The 22,183-nt window shown below is 40.4% G+C and overlaps 1 protein-coding gene across 2 annotated transcripts in view; it reads right to left on the bottom strand.

Moving 5' to 3' along the window:
• Positions 1-2,805: 2,805 nt before the first annotated feature.
• Positions 2,806-22,183, bottom strand: part of LOC106589828 (tetraspanin-15) — a 38,195-nt gene continuing 18,817 nt past the window's right edge. For both annotated transcript variants that reach the window (XM_014180212.3, XM_014180213.3), the window contains 4 exons: positions 21,161-21,277; positions 16,628-16,678; positions 16,208-16,324; positions 2,806-6,100 (listed from right to left, as the gene is read on the bottom strand). In XM_014180212.3, the coding sequence (XP_014035687.1) occupies positions 5,927-6,100; positions 16,208-16,324; positions 16,628-16,678; positions 21,161-21,277 (459 nt within the window). In that variant the 3' untranslated portion in view covers positions 2,806-5,926. The remainder of the gene's footprint in view (positions 6,101-16,207; positions 16,325-16,627; positions 16,679-21,160; positions 21,278-22,183) is intronic.

Below are 22,183 nucleotides of genomic sequence, written 5' to 3'. Positions count from 1 at the left end.
TGGTCCCTGGTGAGGGAGGGTTGTTATGGAGAGAGATCCTGGTCCCTGGTGAGGGAGGTTCGTTATGGAGAGAGATCCTGGTCCCTGGTGAGGGAGGTTCGTTATGGAGAGAGATCCTGGTCCCTGGTGAGGGAGGTTCGTTATGGAGAGAGATCCTGGTGCCTGGTGAGTGAGGGTTGTTATGGAGAGAGATCCTGGTCCCTGATGAGGGAGGTTCGTTATGGAGAGAGATTCTGGTCCCTGGTGAGGGAGGTTCGTTATGGAGAGAGATCCTGGTCCCTGGTGAGGGAGGGTTGTTATGGAGAGAGATCCTGGTCCCTGGTGAGGGAGGGTTGTTATGGACAGAGACACAGTAGGTGGACTCTGGGATAAGGGCATTGTATTATCCCAGGTAAGTAGAATGCCACAATAGGACACAGGTTGGTAATCTTTTCAGAAGCATTGATCCCCACTCCACCCCCCAAGCCTGGATGACAAGCAACCAGGTAGAACACAGACTGTGCACGGAGGGCAGACAGATAAACCATACATTTGAAAAGGCAGATCGAATGAGCCATTTGTCTTAATATCATACGTAGCTTCTACAATAATAACATTGTACTATAAAGGGCCTAGAAAAAACACAGAGAAACTGAAGCAACCGAAGAAAACTGAAACGGATCTCTCGCCTACCAGATGATGTGCTTGATGTCCTTGGACATAAATTAGCTTCTAATAGAAATAAATGTTGCATGAGTGAGTTAACCAATCAGAGTGCATGAGTGAGTTAAACAATCAGTTTTGTGCATCTGTACATAGATGGGAAGTGATGGGCATTAGTCCAACTATGTGTAGAGGTGAATTGATGGGCATTCTGCCATCTATGCATCCTTTGACGTATTAGGCTCCCACTATTTGTTTTACAGTAGCCATAGCAACATCGCCACAGATGAAGATATCTCTTTTAGGGCACGTACATCATCATCAGACAAACATGACAAATACGATGACTCCACCCCACTGAGTGAAAAACTCCAGCAGTACCATGGGGATATCAGGCTGTATCGCAACCAGTCGTGATTGGGAGTCCAATAGGGCGGCAATTGGCCCAGTGTCGTCCGGGTTTGGCCGGTATAGGCCGTCATTGTAAATAAGAATTTGTTCTTAAGTGACTTGCTTAATTCAATTATCGTAAAAAAAAAAAAAAAAATCCTGATAAGAAATATCACATTCATTTATAGCCAATCATTTACATGTTATTTTTCAAGACAGGACTGGGTATTTACAGTAGTATGACACACACTGGATACTTATAGAAATATGTTAGATGTCATTCTACATGCTTTTTGTCCTCAATGCATTTGATGTCCTCTGAAAGCCCATCAGTATATCAGTGGTGGTTGGGATGAGGATGGGTGTCCTACAGACAGTAAGGATGAATAGGAGTCCCCGGGAAGCAGAGTGGAGGAGTGTTGTCTGACATCTATAACAACCCCCAAAGATGAGACAAATTTCCACTTTAAGAACCACTTAACCGTAGACAAAACAAGCAATTTGTTCCCACCAACTCTGTTAGTAATCTGGAAGACACCTTGGCTGTATATGATTGAGTGTGTGTCATCCTTAGAGGACACCTCCTTGATTGTGGTGTAAACAAAAGAACAATTGTTTGTTGTGCCACAGAAATCCTGTGGGCACAGGGCACCATTTCTGAAATAAAAAATTCAATTCCCAAGGAGTATCTCTGAAATGTGACAGCAGAATGATGGCTTAAGGGCCTAATTCTTCCTCTGGAAAGAAGGGTACAGATTTTAGCTGCAGGCCATTTTCAGAACTTTCCTGATTAAAATAGAACTTCCCCAGATGCTCCGTTGTACAAAATCCAATAGCTGACAAAAAAAATGTTGTACATGAGAAATGTTCACTGTCATATTAGTGTTTTTTTATTTTGTATTTCTTTACTTATATATTGTTTACCTAATACCTATTTTTTACTTAAAAATTGCACTGTTGGTTAGGGCTTGTAAGTAAGCATTTCACCGTAAGGTCTACTGTAAGGTTGTATTCAGCGAATGTGACAAACTTTGATTTTTAATGTTTTGCTGTTAAAATTGCAGTGTTGCTGGCAGGGCCAAATAATGACAGGCTGTCACACATTTGTACAAACATTTTAATAAGTGTACCAAATCCCGATACATACATTACGTAACATAAATATCAAGTGAAATGATCCTGTCGTTAAGGGGTGAAGTGCTGAAAAGTGTCATGAACAAGCTATAAGGTGCTTTCTAGGTGTCCTACATGGTCATTTAGATGTTTCATCTGTACTTATGGCCATTTGGCCATTGGAGCACTAACAGTACATAGCATTTTACAGCCAATGTTAATTGTGAGTGAAGGGTAAAGAGATAAAAGAACAGTGAAAGACAAGGGAGAGAGAGTGAGGGTACTGGATGGACATGCTTTGATGTCATGACAAAAACCATGCAAGAATGTCTACAACTGTAAAAACGGCACAGTACACAGGGCATACATTTCTAGCAGAAATGTCAGTATTTGTCTTGAGAAAAACTGAAGGCATCATGGAAAAAAACAAATATGGGTTTTGTGTTAGAAAGGTGTTTGAAAATGTTGAAGAGGTTAAAGTTTACTCATGATGACTAATGGGTTTGTAGTGGGACAGAGAATAACAATTACACCAAGGGTTATTTTGGGTGGGCTGGGCTCCATGAAAGAGTCAAATATTTAGTGTCACAGCCCTCTGCATAGGCAGACAAACCAGCAGGACAGGAAGAGCAACCAAAAACGCCACGACAGAGGCTGCTCAACAGGACTGTAAATATGATTTATTTATTCACCAGATCACTAGATAATGCTCAAAAGTATTACAGTGAGCTCACACCAAAAAATAAACAGCATAAGTTAAAAAAAGACAACTTTATAACCTCCACCACAACTGAACAGTAAGAAGATTTCAAAGCAAGATAAAAAAAAAATCTGATGGCACCTTAAAAGTTTGTCATAAATAAATAATCAATAGCTTTGACTGACATTCATTTGATGTAATTTGAGTCGAAAATTAGTTTGAAAGTTGAACATTTGTTTTTGACTTCCCATTTGGTGTGGATGGATTCAAATATGAAGTCATTCATCGTTCTGTCTCAGAACCACCTCATTTAGTCCTTTTCCATGGAAACAGGCTGCGGATGGCACTTATGGTCTGAATAAGTATGTAACAGCTAGCCTTTAAAACTAGGCATGCAATCCCATACGACCATGCTTTTAACAGACATACAGTACCAGTCAAAAGCTTGGACAGACCTACTCATTTTGAGGGTTTTGTGAAGACGTCAAAAAAACGATGAAATAACACATATGGAATAATGTAGTAACCAAAAAGTGTTATATAAATCCAAATATATTTTATATTTGAGATTCTTCAAAGTAGCCACCCTTTGCCTTGACAGCTTTGAACACACTTGGCATTCTCTCAACCAGCTTCATGAGGAATGCTTTTCCAACAGTGAAGGAGTTCCCATATATGATGAGCACTTATTAGCTGCTTTTCCTTCACTCTGCGGTCCAATTCATTCCAAACCATCTCAATTGGGTTGAGGTTAGGTGATTGTGGAGGCCAGGTCATCTGATGCAGCACTCCATCACTCTCCTTCTTGGTCAAATAGCCCTTACACACAGCCTGGAGGTCCTGTTGAAAAACAAATGATAGTCCCACTAAGCCCAAACCAGATGGGATGGTGTATTGCTGCGGAATTCTGTGGTAGCCATGCTGGTTAAGTGTGCCTTGAATTCAACATAAATCACTGACAGTGTCACCAGCAAAGCACCCCCACACCTCCTCCTCCATGCTTCACGGTAGGACCACACATGCGGAGATCATCTGTTCACCTACTCTGCGTCTCACAAAGACATGGCGGTTGAAACCCAAAAAATCTCCAATTTGGAGTCATCAGACTAAAGGACAGATTTCCACCGGTCTATTGTCCATTGCTCGTGTTTCTTGTCCCAAGCAAGTCTCTTCTTATTATTGGTGTCCTTTAGTAGTGGTTTCTTTGCAGCAATTTAACCGTGAAGGCTTGATTCACAGTCTCCTCTGAACAGCTGATGTTGAGATGTGTCTGTTACTTGAACTCTATGAAGCATTTATTTGGGCTGCAATTTTTGATGCTGGTAACTCTAATAAACTTATTCTCTGCAGTAGATGTAACTCTGGGTCTTCTTTTCCTGTGGCGGTCCTCACGAGAGCCAGTTTCATCATAGCGCTTGGTTTTTGCGACTGCACTTGAAGAAACGTTCAAAGTTCTTGACATTTTCCACATTGACTGACCTTCGTGTCTTAAATTAATGATGGACTGTCATTTCTCTTTGCTTATTTGAGCTGTTCTTGCCATAATATGGACTTGGTCTTTTACCAGATAGGGATATCGTCTGTATACCACCCCTACCTTGTCACAACACACCTGATTGGCTCAAACGCATTAAGGAAAGAAATTCCACCAATTAACTTTTAACAAGGAACACATGTTAATTAAAATGCATTCCAGGTGACTACCTCATGAAGCTGGTTGGGAGAATGCCAAGAGTGTGCAGAGCTGTCATCAAGGCAAAGGTACTTTGAAGAATCTCAAATATAAAATATATTTTGATTTGTTTAACACTTTTTTGGTTACTACATGATTCCATGTGTTATTTCATAGTTGATGTCTTCACTATTATTCTACGATGTAGAAAATAGTAAAAAATTAAGAAAAACCCTAGAATGAGTAGGTGTGTCCAAACTTTCGACTGATACTGTATACAATCATTGGCAGGAAGACCAAGTACATGATGCTGCTCTGCGAAGAGCTTAAGAGGCTCACTAGCAGATCCCACAACAGGTAAATGTCACTGACTGAGCAAAGCCATAAAACGTAGCTTCCAAACCATTTAACAGTACAAAATCATAAGAAAATGTGGACAACAGACCATGTGTATGTTGTACATCATTAACAACATTGGTATTCCTAACTCAAATGAAGCCACATTGTGTGACTGACCATAAACTTACTGTAAGTTAATTCGATTTTTACTCACATAAACCATTAAAGGGATAGTTCGTGATTTTAGCAGAGGCCCTTTATTTACTTCCCCAGAGTCAGATGAACTCATGGAAGTCCAGTATAAAAGGACGTTAAAAGGTAGTTTCGCGAGCCAAGGCTAACTAGCGTTAGCGCAATGACTGGAAGTTTACGCAAATAGCTAGCATCCAGTCATTGCGCTAACGCTAGATAACAATTGTGCTAATGCTAGTTAATTACTTCCTTAAAACTGCACGCATGTACATACAAATGGTGTCCACGAGTTAATCGGACTCTGGGGAAGTAGATGGAGGTCCTCATTGCCAAAATCCCAAACTACTCCTTTAATGTGTTGAACCCATGACATCTCCAATGATTATGAAAGTATAGGTAGGTACCCTCCATAAAATTCACCATAGAAAATATATCTCTTTGAACAGCTAAAAATGTCCCATTTAATTAATTGGCATTAATACAGGAGTCTGAGGTAATAATGATTGAAATATTGGTATTCCTATGAGAGACTGGCTAGTGAGCTACATATTTGTATTTAGTATGACAGAATGTAATTTTTTTGCTGTAAATCTATATATAAAATCGACATTTCACCAATGAGGGGAAAAAAATATTAACAAAAAGCGATTTCTTTTTCACACAGCACAGGCACATACCGGTATGTATACCCTTCCATCCTAATAAAACCTTAATAAATGAACCCCTGAAAAAACAAACAATCCCTGAATAGAACTAAAAACACACACTAAAAGGTCTCTGAACAGTGGTTGTAAAACTGGAGCTGATAGCTCCAGTGTGTTGGAAGGCTTAGGCAGGCACAGCAGTGTTTTAGGCTAGTTAGATAACATGAGGCACGCTCAGTCAATCTCTGGCATGCACCTGCAACATTTGACCATTCTGCTCTGCTTCTTGGGTTCCCTGAAGCCATCACTGTCCCCTGCGTCCAGCAGTCCATCCTGGTAGTTACCATACTCAGCAATGGCATCCTCCACTCGTGTGATGTAGAGCCAGCAAATGATCACGCCCAAGAACTGCAAACACAAGGAGATTCAGAGTCAGAGATGGAAAATAGGAATCTTGAACTACACCCTTGGGTAAGATGACCTTGCTTTAGCAAGCACTAGTTCAATGTCAAATCAAATTGTATTTGTCACATACACATGGTTAGCAGATGTTAAAACAAATGTAGCAAAATGCGTGTGCTTCTGGTTCTGATTGTACAGTAATATCTAACAGTTCCCCAACAACTATCTAATACACACAAATCTAAAAAGGGGTGAATGAGAATATGTACATGTAAATACTGTAAATTCCGAACTATAAGCCGCAACTTTTTTCCCAGGCTTTGAACCTCGCGGCTTAAACAATGACGCGGCTAATATATGGATTTTTCCCGCTTTCAATTTTTTTTTCTAAAAATAAAAACATTCTGTGACGTGCTCAGTTTTTTGGCGGCACGAAGCTTTCATTAGACCAATCAAATTGCCGAACGGGTTAAGGTCAAACAACTTTTTTGTTTACTGTTTAGATTAAATCGAGCGCTCTCAAACTTCCCATCATTCTGATTACGGTAGTCATTTTGTCACCCTCATCATGGCAAAGACACGGAAAAATGCATATGATGCAGCTTTCAAGTTGAAGGCGATTGATCTGGCTGTTGGAAAAGGAAATAGAGCTGCTGCACGGGAGCTTGGTCTTAATGAGTCGGTGATAAGACGTTGGAAACAGCAGCGTGAGGAATTGACTCAGTGCAAAAAGACAACTAAAGCTTACTGCTAATTTTACATTTTTTGTTACAAGCCGTGTTTCGTTAAAACCTATTTATTTTTGTTACAAGCCGTGTTTTGTTAAAGCCTGTGTAAAGTTCATTTGTTTCAATGTACCGGTAGGCACCTTCGGCTTATAGACATGTGCGGCTTATTTATGTTCAAAATAATATATTTTTTTAAATTCTGTGGGTGCGGTTTATATTCAGGTGCGCTTAATAGTCCGGAAATTACGGTATATGGATGAGCGATGGCCGAGCGGCATAGGCAAGGTGCAATAGATGGTATAAAATACAGTATATACATATGAGTAATGTAAGATACGTAAACATTATTAAAGTGGCATTATTTAAAGTGGCATTGTTTAAAATGACTAGTGATCCATTTGTTAAAGTGGCCAGTGATTGGGTCTCCATGTAGGCAGCAGCCTCTTGGAGTTGGTGATAGCTGTTAGGCAGTCTGACGGCCTTGAGATAGAAGTTGTTCTTCAGTCTCTCGGTCCCAGCGTCGATGCACCTGTACTGACCTCGCCTTCTGGATGGTAGTGGTGTGAACAGGCAGTGGCTCGGGTGGTTGTCTTTGATGATCTTTTTTGCCTTCCTGTGACATCGGGGTGCTATAGGTGTCATGGAGGGCAGGTAGTTTGCCCCCAGTGATGCGTTGTGCAGACCGCACCACTCTCTCTCGCCTTGCGGTTGAGGGCGGAGCAATTGCCGTACAGCCCGACAGGATGCTCTCGTTTGTGGATCTGTAAAAGTTAGTCAGGGTTTTGGGTGACAAGCCAAATTTCTTCAGCCTCCTGAGGTTGAAAAGGCGCTGTTGCGCCTTCTTCACCACAATGTCTGTGTGGGTGGACCATTTGAGTTTGTCGTTGATGTGTACGCAGAGGAACTTAAAACTTTCCACCTTCTCCACTGCTGTCCCTTCGATGTGGATAGGGGGGTGCTCCATCTGCTGTTTCCTGAAGTCCACGAGCATCTCCATTGTTTTGTTGACGTTGAGTGAGAAAGATTGGGGTACTTTGGATCTACAGTGCATTACCGACCACTGCCTTTTTTTCTTTGGGGGAGGGGGTTGTCAATAAGCAATTTGTTCTGTCCTTGATACAAAATACATTTCAAAAACTTAAAATAATTGTCTGAAGCATGCATTTAACCAAAAGCACAGACCTGAGACAGACGAGAGCTACAATGATGTATGAACAGACAGCCACAGCTTGTGTTGATTCTAGAGCTTAAGCTACATTATGTTCTCTTACTGCCAGCAGCCCCACAATTTCTATAGCAAATCACACTGCAGAGCATCTGACTTTACTCTTAAGAAGAACTGTGCAGAACGCATGAAATAACCCATACAGTACATCTACACCATGTTGAGGTAAAAAGCTCAGGTTAAGAATGTATGAACAATGACTTTCTTAGACGGTATCCTTATGGGTGTATGTTGAAAGTATTCAACATAACATCAGTAGAAGTGCTGTAGCCAGCAAGTCAAGACAGCTATATCATTTTAGTTTCATAACTCATTGACTGAGGGGTCTGAAACGCAGACATAAAAAAAGTGTCCCCCAAGTCTTGAACAGATGGCTAATCAAATCTAAGGCTGTCTGTCCACTTGTTCAACCTTGGCCTGTTTCAAATAAACAGGTATCTGACAACTTCTAGAAAACGATGTGCACGCTTCAATAAGGCAGAAGTCCATGTGTTGTTGTGATTCTGGATGGCCAGATAGCTAGCAACAATGACAAGAAGTTGCCATGTGAGGAATCGTAGGTGCCTTGTTTCAGCTAGTTTTAGCTTGTCGTTGTCTTGTTTTGAGGTGTTTGAACTGATTTTAGTTTTAACTCAAATTCGCTAACTACTCACTAATTGTAACAATGTATTTGAGAGACAAGTGCTGATTGGTGCAAATGTATTTACATTTTCAACAATCTAAACCAACGCTGTCTGTTTAGCCCCATAGTTGCGCATGAAACGGTTTTGTTGCTAAACAACCAACCCGTCTATGAAAAAAACCCTAATTTTATCAGACACAGTCTCGAAGTATATAATGTACAGTATGTGGGAGGATTGCTCAAATGACTTGATTACATCGAATGATTAATCCTATGTGGCAATGTCAACAAAGCATTAGTAGCTCAATAGAAATACCCTCAAATCAATAACATATGGGATCTCAGGGAAAAACTTCATTCGACAACTCACTTTTGCCTACAGTGAAGGAAAAAAGTATTTGATCCCCTGCTGATTTTGTACGTTTGCCCTCCGACAAAGAAATGATCAGTCTATAATTTTAATGGTAGGTTTATTTGAACAGCGAGAGACAGAATAACAGCAGCAAAATCCAGAAAAACACATGTCAAAAATGTTAAACTGATTTGCATTTTAATGAGGGAAATAAGTATTTGACCCCTCTGCAAAACATGACTTAGTACTTGGTGGCAAAACCCCTTGTTGGTAATCAGAGGTCAGACGTTTCTTGTAGTTGGCCACCAGGTTTGCACACATCTCAGGAGGGATTTTGTCCCACTCCTCTTTGCAGATCTTCTCCAAGTCATTAAGGTTTCGAGGCTGACGTTTGGCAACTCGAACCTTCAGCTCCCGCCACAGATTTTCTAATGGGATTAAGGTCTGGAGACTGGCTAGGCCACTCCAGGACCTTAATGTGCTTCTTCTTGAGCCACTCCTTTGTTGCCTTGGCCGTGTGTTTTGGGTCATTGCCATGCTGGAATACCCATCCACGAACCATTTTCAATGCCCTGGCTGAGGGAAGGAGGTTCTCACCCAAGATTTGACTGTACATGGCCCCGTCCATCGTCCCTTTGATGCGGTGAAGTTGTCCTGTCCCCTTAGCAGAAAAACACCCCCAAAGCATAATGTTTCCACCTCCATGTTGACGGTGGGGATGGTGTTCTTGGGGTCATAGGCAGCATTCCTCCTCCTCCAAACACGGCGAGTTGAGTTGATGCCAAAGAGCTCCATTTTGGTCTCATCTGACTACAACATTTTCACCCAGTTGTCCTCAATCATTCAGATGTTCATTGGCAAACTTCAGATGGGCATGCATGTGTGCTTTCTTGAGCAGGGGGACCTTGCGGGCGCTGCAGGATTTCAGTCCTTCACAGCATAGTGTGTTACCAATTGTTTTCTTGGTGACTATGGTCCCAGCTGCCTTGAGACCATTGACAAGATCCTCCCGTGTAGTTCTGGGCTGATTCCTCACCGTTCTCATGATCATTGCAACTCCACAAGGTGAGATCTTGCATGGAGCCCCAGGCCGAGGGAGATTGACAGTTATTTTGTGTTTCTTCCATTTGCGAATAAATCGCACCAACTGTTGTCACCTTCTCACCAAGCTGCTTGGCGATGGTCTTGTAGCCCATTCCAGCCTTGTGTAGGTCTACAATCTTGTCCCTAACATCCTTGGAGAGCTCTTTGGTCTTGGCCATGGTGGAGAGTTTGGAATCTGATTGATTGATTGCTTCTGTGGACAGGTTTCTTTTATACAGGTAACAAACTGAGATTAGGAGCACTCCCTTTAAGAGTGTGCTCCTAATCTCAGCCCGTTACCTGTATAAAAGACACCTGGGAGCCAGAAATCTTTCTGACTGAGGGGGTCAAATTCTTATTTCCCTCATTAAAATGCAAATCAATTTATAACATTTTTGACATGCATTTCTGGATTTTTTTGTTGTTATTCTGTCTCTCACTGTTCAAATAAACTTACCATTAAAATTAGTGGGCAAACGTACAAAATCAGCAGGGGATCAAATACTTTTTCCCCCCTCACTGTACATGTACTGTAGCTTCAGGTGATAGAGATCATCATTTATTCCCATAGACAGGCAGCCACAGCTCCTTCCAATCAATAGAATGTGAGTAAACAATGGATTTAATGATTAAAAGTGCCAGTCAGAAGACTTAACCCTTTTTACAGCCACTTACTGTGAGAAATAGCTCTCTTTAGTCAATACTGTCTTTAGTCAAAAGCTGTCTTTAGTCAATACCCTCCAAGTTTTGTTCCCTCCAATGCTACATGTGATTGTCAATATGGGGAACCATATACAGTGCCTTCAGAAAGTATTCACACCGCTTGACTTTTTCCACATTTTGTTGTGTTACAGCCTGAACTTGAAAGTAATTCAATTTAGATTATTGGTCACTGGGGCTTACCATAATGTCAAAGTGGAATTATGTTTAAAAAAATGTTTTACTAATTAATTAAAAATAAAACAACCCTGAAATGTCTTGAGTCAGTAAGTATTCAACCCCTTTGTATAGTAAAAATAAAAGAAACCCTGGAATGAGTAGGTGTGTCCAAACTTGACTGGTACTGTATATATTTATTAAATGACATTGAATCAACGTGGAAAACTGATTGGATATAGAAAAAGTCATCAATGTAAGGGAATATTATATTTTTTTTCACCCAACGTTTAACCTAAATCCAATGTCATGGTGACATTTTTTGTTGATTTGACTTGAATTCAGGTTAGTTGACAACTCAACCAAATGTAAATAAAAATAGACATCTGATAGACAAATGACATCTGTGCCCAGGGGGTTTTGTTTTGAAAGGAGAGCTGTAGTATTTTGTTAATTGGCTCAAAATTATTGGGGTGGGGGGGGATGTAGCTACCAATAAAGAATTCTAATTATTTAATATTTATAAAAACAAAAGTCTCTCTAGAATAACTTAAAATTGTATTCATTGTTTTCAGAGGAGCAGATTGCATTTGGACACATAATTAACATGTGACGTATTCTGCCCTTCACAACAAAGTTTCAAAGACACTGACACATACAATTTTCAAACTTATTAGTGGTAACCAAAGAACAACCTCCATCTTTAAATATCTACAAATGTGTATCCCTGTCGCGCTCTCCATCCCTTTTTCTACAAGATACAAGTGGTAATATTGTTAATAAAACATAGATAATTAACAGGACATTTTATGGCGCATGTAGTGAAGCAAGGCTCGTGGGACTATTTACGAAACACCTTCTCATCTGCATTTTCACCGGCTGCAGGAGAAAATGTTCCTTCCGGACTTAAGTACCACAGCTATGGTAGATGAGCATGTAAGTTACAAACAAGGAAGCCCTTCAGGTTCCCTTACTCATCAAGGTCCCACTTCAACAGAGAGGCTTCAACATCGAACCTACATGGACAACAATAGATTTCTTCAATGTATTCAGCTCAAGTCAGTTATTGAGAAGGTTCTTGCTTATGTCCCCCAACCTCCCTTACCCCAAAACAGCCTCATGATTAGTTCTCAGCTGTAAGGGTGGAACAAGTTATACACGCAAGACTCACTGCTGTGGAAATACTGCTCTGTCTTGGCCAGTTTATGGGACATGTAGAAAACAACATAGCTTTAAGTTATGTCTCCATAGGGAATTAATGTGTATGGGGAGATAAACCAAATATGTCTTCCATTCCTAACTGGGAGGCTCATCCAGCATGCCAAACGCACTCATATTCCCGAATGGATATACAGTGCATTTGGAAAGTATTTAGACCCCTTGACCAGTTTATGGGACACTGTAGAAAACAACAAAGCTTTAAGTTGTCTCCATAGGGAATTAATGTGTATGGGGAGATAAACCAAATATGTCTTCCATTCCTAACTGGGAGGCTCATCCAGCATGCCAAACGCACTCATATTCCCGAATGGATATACAGTGCATTTGGAAAGTATTTAGACCCCTTGACTTTTGCACATTTTGTTACATTACAGCCTTATTCTGAAATGGATTACATTTTAAAACATCTCAATCTAGACACAATACCCCATACTGACAAGGCGAAAACAGGTTTTTAGACATGTTGGCAAATGTATAATACATTTTTTTTTAAACAATACCTAATTTACACAAGTATTCAGACCCTTTGCTATGAGACTCGAAATTGAGCTCAGCTGCATCCTGTTTCCATTGATTATCCTTGAGATGTTTCTCCAACTTGATTGGAGTCCATCTGTGGTATATTCAATTGATTGGACATGATTTGGAAAAGCACGCGCCTGTCTATATAAGGTCCCACAGTTGACAGTGTACGTCAGAGCAAAAACCAAGCCATGAGGTCAAAGGAATTGTCCGTAGAGCTCCAAGACAGGATTGTGTCGAGGCACAGATCTGGGGAAGGGCACCAAAATATGTCTGCAGCATTGAAGGTCCCCAAGGACACAGTGGCCTCCATCATTCTTAAATGAAAGATGTCGTTTGGAACCACCAAGACTCTTCCTGGAGCTGGCCGCCCAGGCATACTGAGCAATCGGGGGAGAAGGGCCTTGGTCAGGGAGGTAACCAAGAACCTGATGGTCACTGACAGAGATCCAGAGTTCCTCTGTTGAGATGAGAGAACCTTCCAGAAGGACAACCATCTCTGCAGCCCTTCACCAATCAGCCCTTTATGGTAGTTGCGAGACAGAAGCCACTCCTCAGTAAAAAAAGGCACAAGACAGCCCACTAGGAGTTTGCCAAAAGGTACCTAAAGGACTCTCATGGAGCCCTGTTTCATAATATTACCTTATGTCCGAGCTGCTTGCCGCAGTTCTGAAGTAATTGCGAAAAAACAGGCGGTATTGTAAGGCATTTTTCACCCTGCCAGCTCCCATTAGTTCTATTTGTGCCAACAGCTAGAATAACTCAAAAAGCTCTTAATAAGATCTGAGAAACTACGCTCACAGAATCTGAAGGTGTAAATTCAATGTTGCACATTTGTCCTATTTTCCCTCTGTCCTTGATAATATGGACATGGAATTGGAAACCAATAGAAAGTGTCCCATGTGCCAATCTATGACTTGAAACTGATAAGGAGGATGCATCCTCCTCTCTAGTCGAGATATGAGACCACTGTAGATGAGGCCATTATTGATATAGTTGAAGTGGGTTACATACACCTTAGCCAAATACATTTAAACTCAGTTTCACAATTCCTGACATTTAATCCTAGTAAAAATGCCCTGTTTTAGGTCAGTTAGGATCACCACTTTATTTTATGAATGTGAAATGTCAGAGTAATAGTAGAGAGAATGATTTATTCATTTCATCACATTCCCAGTGGGTCAGAACTTTACATACACTCAATTAGTATTTGGTAGCATCGTCTTTAAATTGTTTAACTTGGGTCAAACGTTTCAGGTAGCCTTCCACAAGCTTCCCACAATAAGTTGGGTGAATTTTGGCCTATTCCTCCTGACAGAGCTGGTGTACCTGAGTCAGGTTTGTAGTCCTCCTTGCTCGCAAACACTTTTTCAGTTCTGCCCACAAATTTTCTATGGGATTGAGGTCAGGGCTTTGTGATGGCCACTCCAATACCTTGACTTTGTTGTCCTTAAGCCATTTTGCCACAACTTTGGAAGTATGCTTGGGGTCATTATCCATTTGGAAGACCCATTTGCGACCAAGCTTTAACTTCCTGACTGATGTCTTTTTTTTTTTTTTTGTACCTTGTCAGCTCAGGGATTCGAACTTGCAACCTTTCGGTTACTAGTCCAACACTCTAACCACTAGGCTACGCTGCCATCTTGAGATGTTGCTTCAATATAGCCACATCATTTTCTTTCCTCATGATGCCATCTATTTTGTGAAGTCCCTCCTGCAGCAAAGGACCCGCACAACATGATGCTGCCACCCCCGTGCTTCACAGTTGGGATGGTGTTCTTCGGCTTGCAAGCCTTCCCCTTTTTCCTCCAACGATGGTCATTATGGCCAAACAGTTCTATTTTTGTTTCATCAGACCAGAGGACATTTCTCCAAAAAGTACGACATTTGTCCCCATGTGCAGTTGCAAACCGTAGTCTGGCTTTTTTATGGCAGTTTTGGAGCAGTGGCTTCTTCCTTGCTGAGCGGCCTTTCAGCTTTTGTCGATATAGGACTCATTTTACTATGGATATAGATACCTACAGGCGTTTGAAAATTGCTCCCAAGGATGAACCCGACTTGTGGAGGTCTACATTTTTTTTCTGATGTCTTGGATGATTTTTGATTTTCCCATGATGTCAAGCAAAAAGGCACTGAGTTTGAAGGTAGACCTTGAAATACATCCACAGGTACACCTCCAATTGACTCAAATGATGTCAATTACCCTAACAGAAGCTTCTAAAGCCATGACATAATTTTCTGGAATTTTCCAAGCTGTTTAAAGGCACAGTCAACTTAGTGGATGTAAACTTCTGACCCACTGGAATTGGGATACAGTGAATTGTAAGTGAAATAATCTGTCTGTAAACAGTTGTTGGAAAAATTACTTGTGTCATGCACAAAGTAGATGTCCTAACCAACTTGCCAAAACTATAGTTTGTTAACAAGATATTTGTGGAGTGGTTGAAAAACTAGTTTTAATGACTCCAACCTAAGTGTATGTAAACTTCTGACTTCAACAGTATATAAGACCATTATAGATATGAGTCCATTATAGAAACCGATAAACTCCACCACAAAAATCTGTGTAATAGGATACATTTATTAACTAAAACTATTTCTAAAGTGATTTCCTAAATCAAATATGAAAGAGCTCACAATATACCGTAATTTCCGGACTATTAAGCGCACCTGAATATAAGCCGCACCCACGGAATTATTTTTTTAAATTTATTTTGAACATAAATAAGCCGCACATGTCTATGAACCGCAGGTGCCTACCGGTACATTGAAACAAATTAACTTTACACAGGCTTTAACGAAACACAGCTTGTACCAAAAAATAAAAAATTTGCAGTAAGCTTTAGTTGTCTTTTTGCACTGAGTCAATTTCTCACGCTGCTGTTTCCAACGTCTTATCACCGACTCATTAAGACCAAGCTCCCGTGCAGCAGCTCTATTTCCTTTTCCAACAGCCAGATCAATCGCCTTCAACTTGAAAGCTGCATCATATGCATTTCTCCGTGTCTTTGCCATGATGAGGGTGACAAAATGACTACCGTAATCAGAATGATGGGAAGTTTGAGAGCGCTCGATTTAATCTAAACAGTAAACAAAAAAGTTGTTTGACCTTAACCCGTTCGGCAATTTCATTGGTCTAATGAAAGCTTCATGCCGCCAAAAAAACTGAGCATGTCACAGAATGTGTTTTTTTTATTTTTTTATTTGAAAGCGGGAAAAATCCATATATTAGCCACGTCATTGTTTAAGCCGCGAGGTTCAAAGCCTGGGAAAAAAGTTGCGGTTTATAGTCCGGAATTTACGGTAACTGAATACTTTCCATTTGTCAATAATCACTGCCATTTTTTAAAACCGTTATGTGGAAACCCGTACCTGCCTTCTGCTAAAGCCATTAACCAAAGTTGAGCCTACGACGTCGTTAATCATTCATTGTGTAATATTGGTGGACATCAGATGTCAGTCTGACATGGTGGTTAACTCTTACCTGGGGTAATAAGATGCCAAGCAGCAAGCCAGCCATTATCTTATAGTTATCCATTAACCAGATGAAGACCGCATCAGTACAACCTCTGATGTAGATGACTCCCTGCAAGGCCAGCCTCTGACAGGAGGGACAGAATGTACAGTGTAAACATGTAAATGGCAGGCCTTTATGGGGATAGGGGTGCTGCAGCATCCTCAGCACCACTACTTCCCGCAGCTATGAATATGTGTGATTGATGTGTGTGATATGGTCTTTCAGATATGTTTAAAAAGCAAAAGATTAATTTGACACTTTGGTTATTGGTCGGCAATGTTCCTTTGTATGACAGCGGTACACATACATTTCACATTTAGACTTTCACATTTAGAAATTGAGCTGGTGAGACGCATTGAGAGAACATTTCGATCAGACAAGTCTTACCTCATTTTCAAGGACCTTATATCCACATAGTGTGTTGGCAACTTCATTAGGCTGAAAAGGAGCAAGATAATACTATGTCAAAGGGATGTAACATATTTCAGAACATTATTGGCAGGTTACACAAGCATATTTGAAGTTAGGATACATCTTTTGATGAGGATTATTCAAATAATTCAGCATTTTGAAGAATCTCCTCTACAATCTCCACTTGCTTTTCTCAAACAAAGTCAAACAGCTTGATGCTTGTGTGTACAAAGTTGTGGGAAAGTTAATAAAATGTCTAAACGTGGGAACCCTTTGACTTGTCGATCTTCTAAACAGATGTTAGAAATATTAGATCTCATGTCAAACAGGCTCAGAAGCCCTGGTGTAGTTGAACTATTTTAGAAGTTAAGCCCTTTAGATAGTAGCTTGGGCAAACATTCCACTCCTTGTCATGCTAACTACACAGAGTACAAGGAGTGGAATGTCAGCAAAACAGGTTCTGGATTTCAGGCTACTTGGCTCGTGGGAGTCCAGCTAATAGCTACATAGCCATTATCCCTCAGAGAGAGAGAGTTCACAAAAGTCAGTCATCGCATTAGGGAACGCAAAACACAAGCCAACGCAAAACTCGGCATGTTCAAATGATTTACACAATGGATATGTAGCCCAATGTCCAGCCAGAGGACAAGCTCAAAAGAGCAATCAATAAACCTCATTTAAAACATTAGCTAAGACCTTGATTTATATATTAGTAAGCAATGCGACAGAATGCTCAGTTTTTCAACATTTTTGAAAGAAAAGGCAAGTTGAAACAAGTTGTTAAACATTGCCAAAACTCCTGCAGGGCCCCACAATCCACATAATTTATTAAAAAGGTACAAACAGTATATAATAAGTGAGGGAAAACACACAACTCATCAATGTAGCCCTGAATGACCTACACCAGAGAAATCTACTAGCTTCAGCTTTTTTCCTCAAAAACAGACACCTACCTCTTTTTATAGACAAAATGATGCTGTTAGAAGTTGTCCATTATATTTTACTTGAATTAATTCCACTTGAATGATAAAGGTATACATTATTCAGGGTATTTTGACGGAAATATCCCTGAGCAACTGTGCATGTTCAGAAAACAACAATAGTGGTCTTTCAATATTTTTGCTCAATAATGACAGCTACCATGGAGGAGAAAATGTGATATGATAGCCAGCCCATGGGCATTTTGACAGGCTTTTTAAAAAATGATTAGTTTTTTTAAATACGGAAACTTCAGGAGAGTTGCCAAGTAGAGGCATTTGAAATGTCAATAGACCGAATTTATGCTTGGCATAAAACGACAACAACTAAGACAGACATGTTCCTGACTGTTTTTTATTCCCTTCAGAGACCGGATTTTAATTGTGGACAAACAACGCAAGATTTTTTGTCTCACGCTTTTCTGTGAAGCCTTGTGAGGTGTCAATATCTGGAGTTTAGAGAATACATTAAGCCAGATGGGTGGGGGATTTTCCCTCTAGGTTCTCTGCTACTATATCTCAGATCCCATCGACTGACTGACTATATATATATATATATATATATATTTATTTTTTAAATGTAACCTTTATTTAACTAGGCAAGTCAGTTAAGAACAAATATATATGGAGAAAGGTCAGGGGTGCACAGCTGGAGAAAATCATAAGCTTGAATTAGAAAGCATGCACATTTTGACTTGCTATTTCGGCCACAGGTTAAAACTTGAAATCTTTGAGACATTAGACAAAAAGGTTTGCATGTCCATAAGCAGTTAAATAAAATAGACAGTCTTTTTTTACCTTGCCATTTAAAATCAGGACAACATATTAGGATTGAGAGCCATCAGAACAACATATTAGGATTGAGAGCCAGATCCTCTTACAGCGGCATGGCAGCATAAGCCCCCTGTCCCCACCTGCCTATGTTCTCTTTGTACTTTTTAAGAACACAAAGTGGTTGTCAGTTCTGCTGAGTGACACCCTGCCTGGTCAGCTGTGGTCTCAGAGAGAGAGGGAGAGGAGATGGTAAAGGCTCACATCCACAGACAGAGACCCCATGTTTTGTGAGTGCTACGTCTCCCCTCCCAGAGGGCCGCAGCACCGTGCCTGAGGACAGCCTGACCTGATGATTCCTGGCAGTTCCTGTCGCCAGTCCACCTGATGATCCAGTGCTGCTTTTCTGCCTGCAGCTGTGCACCCCTGACCTAACTTCACCTGGTGCACTACCTTGTCCCGGACCCCTGCTGATTGATGGGTTGTGTGTACCTTACATATACATTCAATTGCTTTCTCAGCAAATGAATAATGCAAAGTTTTTTTCACTGTCAGATTTTTTGTCAGAGTTCACAACATTCATCTTTTCAATGAATGTTTCTACTTAGCTATGAGTGAAAACAGAACCAAATCACAGCCCCATGATATTGATTAACAAAGATCCCAATTACCCTCTTTCCCCGGGTGGAATGTTTCTGGCAATGGTTGATGACATTTAAAAAAGTTAATGACTTCTGCCTCTCACCAGATAAATTATAAGCAATACAATTGCAAGTTATTGCAAGCTGTGATATTGAATTGTGATGGCATTTGAGTCCCTCGCCTCAGAAACCATGAAAAACACTTTAAAATCACAAATAGTTGCACATCATACTGGTTTGTGTTTATATGGAACTGTTTATCAATAATAAAACATAATGCAAGTCCTTTATACTTCAAAACCTCTGTTTTGATGCATTGTTTAAAGAACTAAGGGCAAGCAAATTGGCTTGTCCCAGTAGTGATGAGTACAGTTCTAGTGACATATTTTCAGATTTAGAGATATTTATTTTAAATGCTAGAAAATAAACAATTAATATATTGTATAGCTCAATAAAAACAAATAAGGCTATTAAAATACTTTAAAACAAATATATATGTCCAAGTTGTCATTGGTGTTACCGGGGGCTCCCGAGTGGCACAGCGGTCTAAGGCACTGCATCTCAGTGCTAGAGGCATCACTACAGACCCTGGTTTGATTCCAGGCTGTATCACAACCGGCCATGATTGGGAGTCCCATAGGGCGGCGCATAATTGGCCCAGCGTCGTCCGGGTTAGGGTTTGGCTGGGGTAGGCCGTCATTGGAAATAAGAATGTGTTCTTAACTGACTTGCCTAGTTAAGTAAAAGGTTAAATAAAATACTGCCTTGAAAAATCACTTATTACAAAGTTATACAGGGACCTTGAGCATTCCCTCCAGTGGCAAACTTATCAGGCGAGGGGTCTATATTAAAGAAATTTATGAGTTAATCACAGCCTTCTAGTAGGTCATCCATTTGAGGATTCCATTGATAATTTGGTGTGCCTTAATAAAACGTGTTTCTGGTGTTAACTCAATTTAAATGAAGAGAAATGACATGGTGAGCAAAATGATTAAATCATATCACTTTAGTAAATTATTTTGAAATGGTTACTGACCTTAGATTTGAGCATCTGTGGCCTCCATTTAAGAATATCCTCAATTACCTATTTGTTATTGGCGTTTCCGTCATTGGCGTTACTACTCCTACTGGTGGCACAATGTTATCATCATGATAACAACAATTAAAAAAAAAGTCATTAAGCTGTCATAGTTGATTTAGAATGGGAAGAGGTACCCAAATAAATTATAATAAAAAGAACGCAATGCCAAAATGCCACCGCAATTGAAGAATGACCCTACTGTTGAATGTAGGGCTCAGAACAACACAGAGGGGAACAAACGTCATAGGGGGCATCCAGAGATACAGAGATCAAATCTAAGCTACTGATGAAAAGTTTTCGACAAGTATGCAAATGTATTAGGGCACATGCAGTGCTGCTATGGATGTGGTCTCCAATAAGGCGGCAGGTATCCTAGCGGTTAGAGCGTTAGGCCAGTAACCAAAAGGTCGCTGATTCGAATACCCCGAGCCGACAAGGTGAAAAATATGTGGATATGACCCTTGAGCACTTAGTCATATGGCACCTCTGGAGCAGATTAGGGCTATGTCTAACCCTGTAAAACAACACCTTTCACTGCACTGGTGTATGTGACAACAAAACATTCTCTGCTGAAACAAGACAATGCTAAACAGTTCAGTTATGAGTGGAAATAACCTGATTCAGTCTGCTTTCCACCAGACACTTGTCAGATCAAAATGTGAACTTGTGAAATTTTTCACTTGGAGAAAACAGTAGCCTCGAGGTTAGAGAGGCGGGCCAGTAACTGGAAGGTTATTGGTTTGAAACACAGAACTGATGGATAAAAGCAGGCGGGAGTGAACTGCAGTCAGAGGGTTACTGGCATCATTATCCCCTATGCTACCTACTGCCGTCTTGTCCTCAAGCAAGAAACTTAAACACCCAAAACTGCTCCACTGAGTTGACCCTGTGTTGCTCCCAGCCTGTCGTGTGTTTGGTTGGGTACTGTGACAGATTTATTATTAATTATTTTTTCAAATTTGCATTAAAATGGATTTAAATAACAATCTATTATATAGTAATTTGCATAATGAGCTCTCGATGGAAGAGCAGCAGAGACCTTGTTTTCGAGGCAGCAGGTGTAAGGCACTCCACAAGCCAGCGGTCCAGGAGCTGTACAGTTATGGTACATGTTCACTTCCCAGTCTTTGTACTCCTGCCCTCCACAACATTTGAACTGTAAAGAACAGACAGAAACAAACATTGTTAATACAACTATCAAAACACTTATAGAATGGTAGGCCTATAGCAGTATTCCAAAACATCCTGTTTGCAACAACACACTCAAGTAATACTGCAAAAAACATTTGTGTTATGTTTGGGTGACAATACAATACTGAGTACCACTCGCCATATAATCAAGCATAGGAGTGGCTGCATCATGCTATGGGTATGCTTGTAATGATTAAGGACTGGGGAGTTTTTCCCAGGATAAAAAAGAAACAGAATGAAGCACCGGCAAAAGCCAAGAGGAAAACCTGGTTCAGTCTGCTTTCCACCAGACACTGGGAAATGAATTCACCTTTCAGCAGGACAATAACCTAAAACACAAGGCCAAATATACACTGGAGTTGCTTACCAAGAAGACATTGAATGTTCCTGAGTGGCCGAGTTACAGTTTTGACTTAAATCTGCTTGAAAATCTATGGCAAGACTTGAAAACGGTTGTCTAGCAATGATCAACAACCAACTTGACAAAGCTTGAAGAATAAAAAAAAAAAGAATAAATGTGCAAAATATTGTAAAATCCAGGTGTGCAAAGCTTTTAGAGACTTACCCAGAAAGACTCCACTGTAATCGCTTCCAAACTGCGCTATGCCACTGGCCTATACCTTGATCCCTCTTTAAAACAAAACTTTAAAGGCTTAATTAAGCAGTTAAAAACCCTTTATGTGTACTCAGATACACACATCCAATACAACATGTTTTTAACAGGTCCTTACATCATGCACAACAAGTGGCATAACTCTTAGCTTTACCACACTCTAGCATGCCATTTGCTTATACATTATTTTTGAAGCATAGAACTATAGCCTTATAAAGGGCTTTAAATTGTTGTTAGTTTGAACTTCAAGTACAATTT

This window comes from Salmo salar, chromosome 28, assembly GCF_965601325.2.
Source record: "Salmo salar chromosome 28, fSalSal1, whole genome shotgun sequence".
In the NCBI taxonomy this organism is placed as follows: Eukaryota; Metazoa; Chordata; class Actinopteri; order Salmoniformes; family Salmonidae; genus Salmo; species Salmo salar.
The sequence above is the reverse complement of the archived record's forward strand: the minus strand, read 5'-3'. Positions and strand labels throughout refer to the sequence as shown.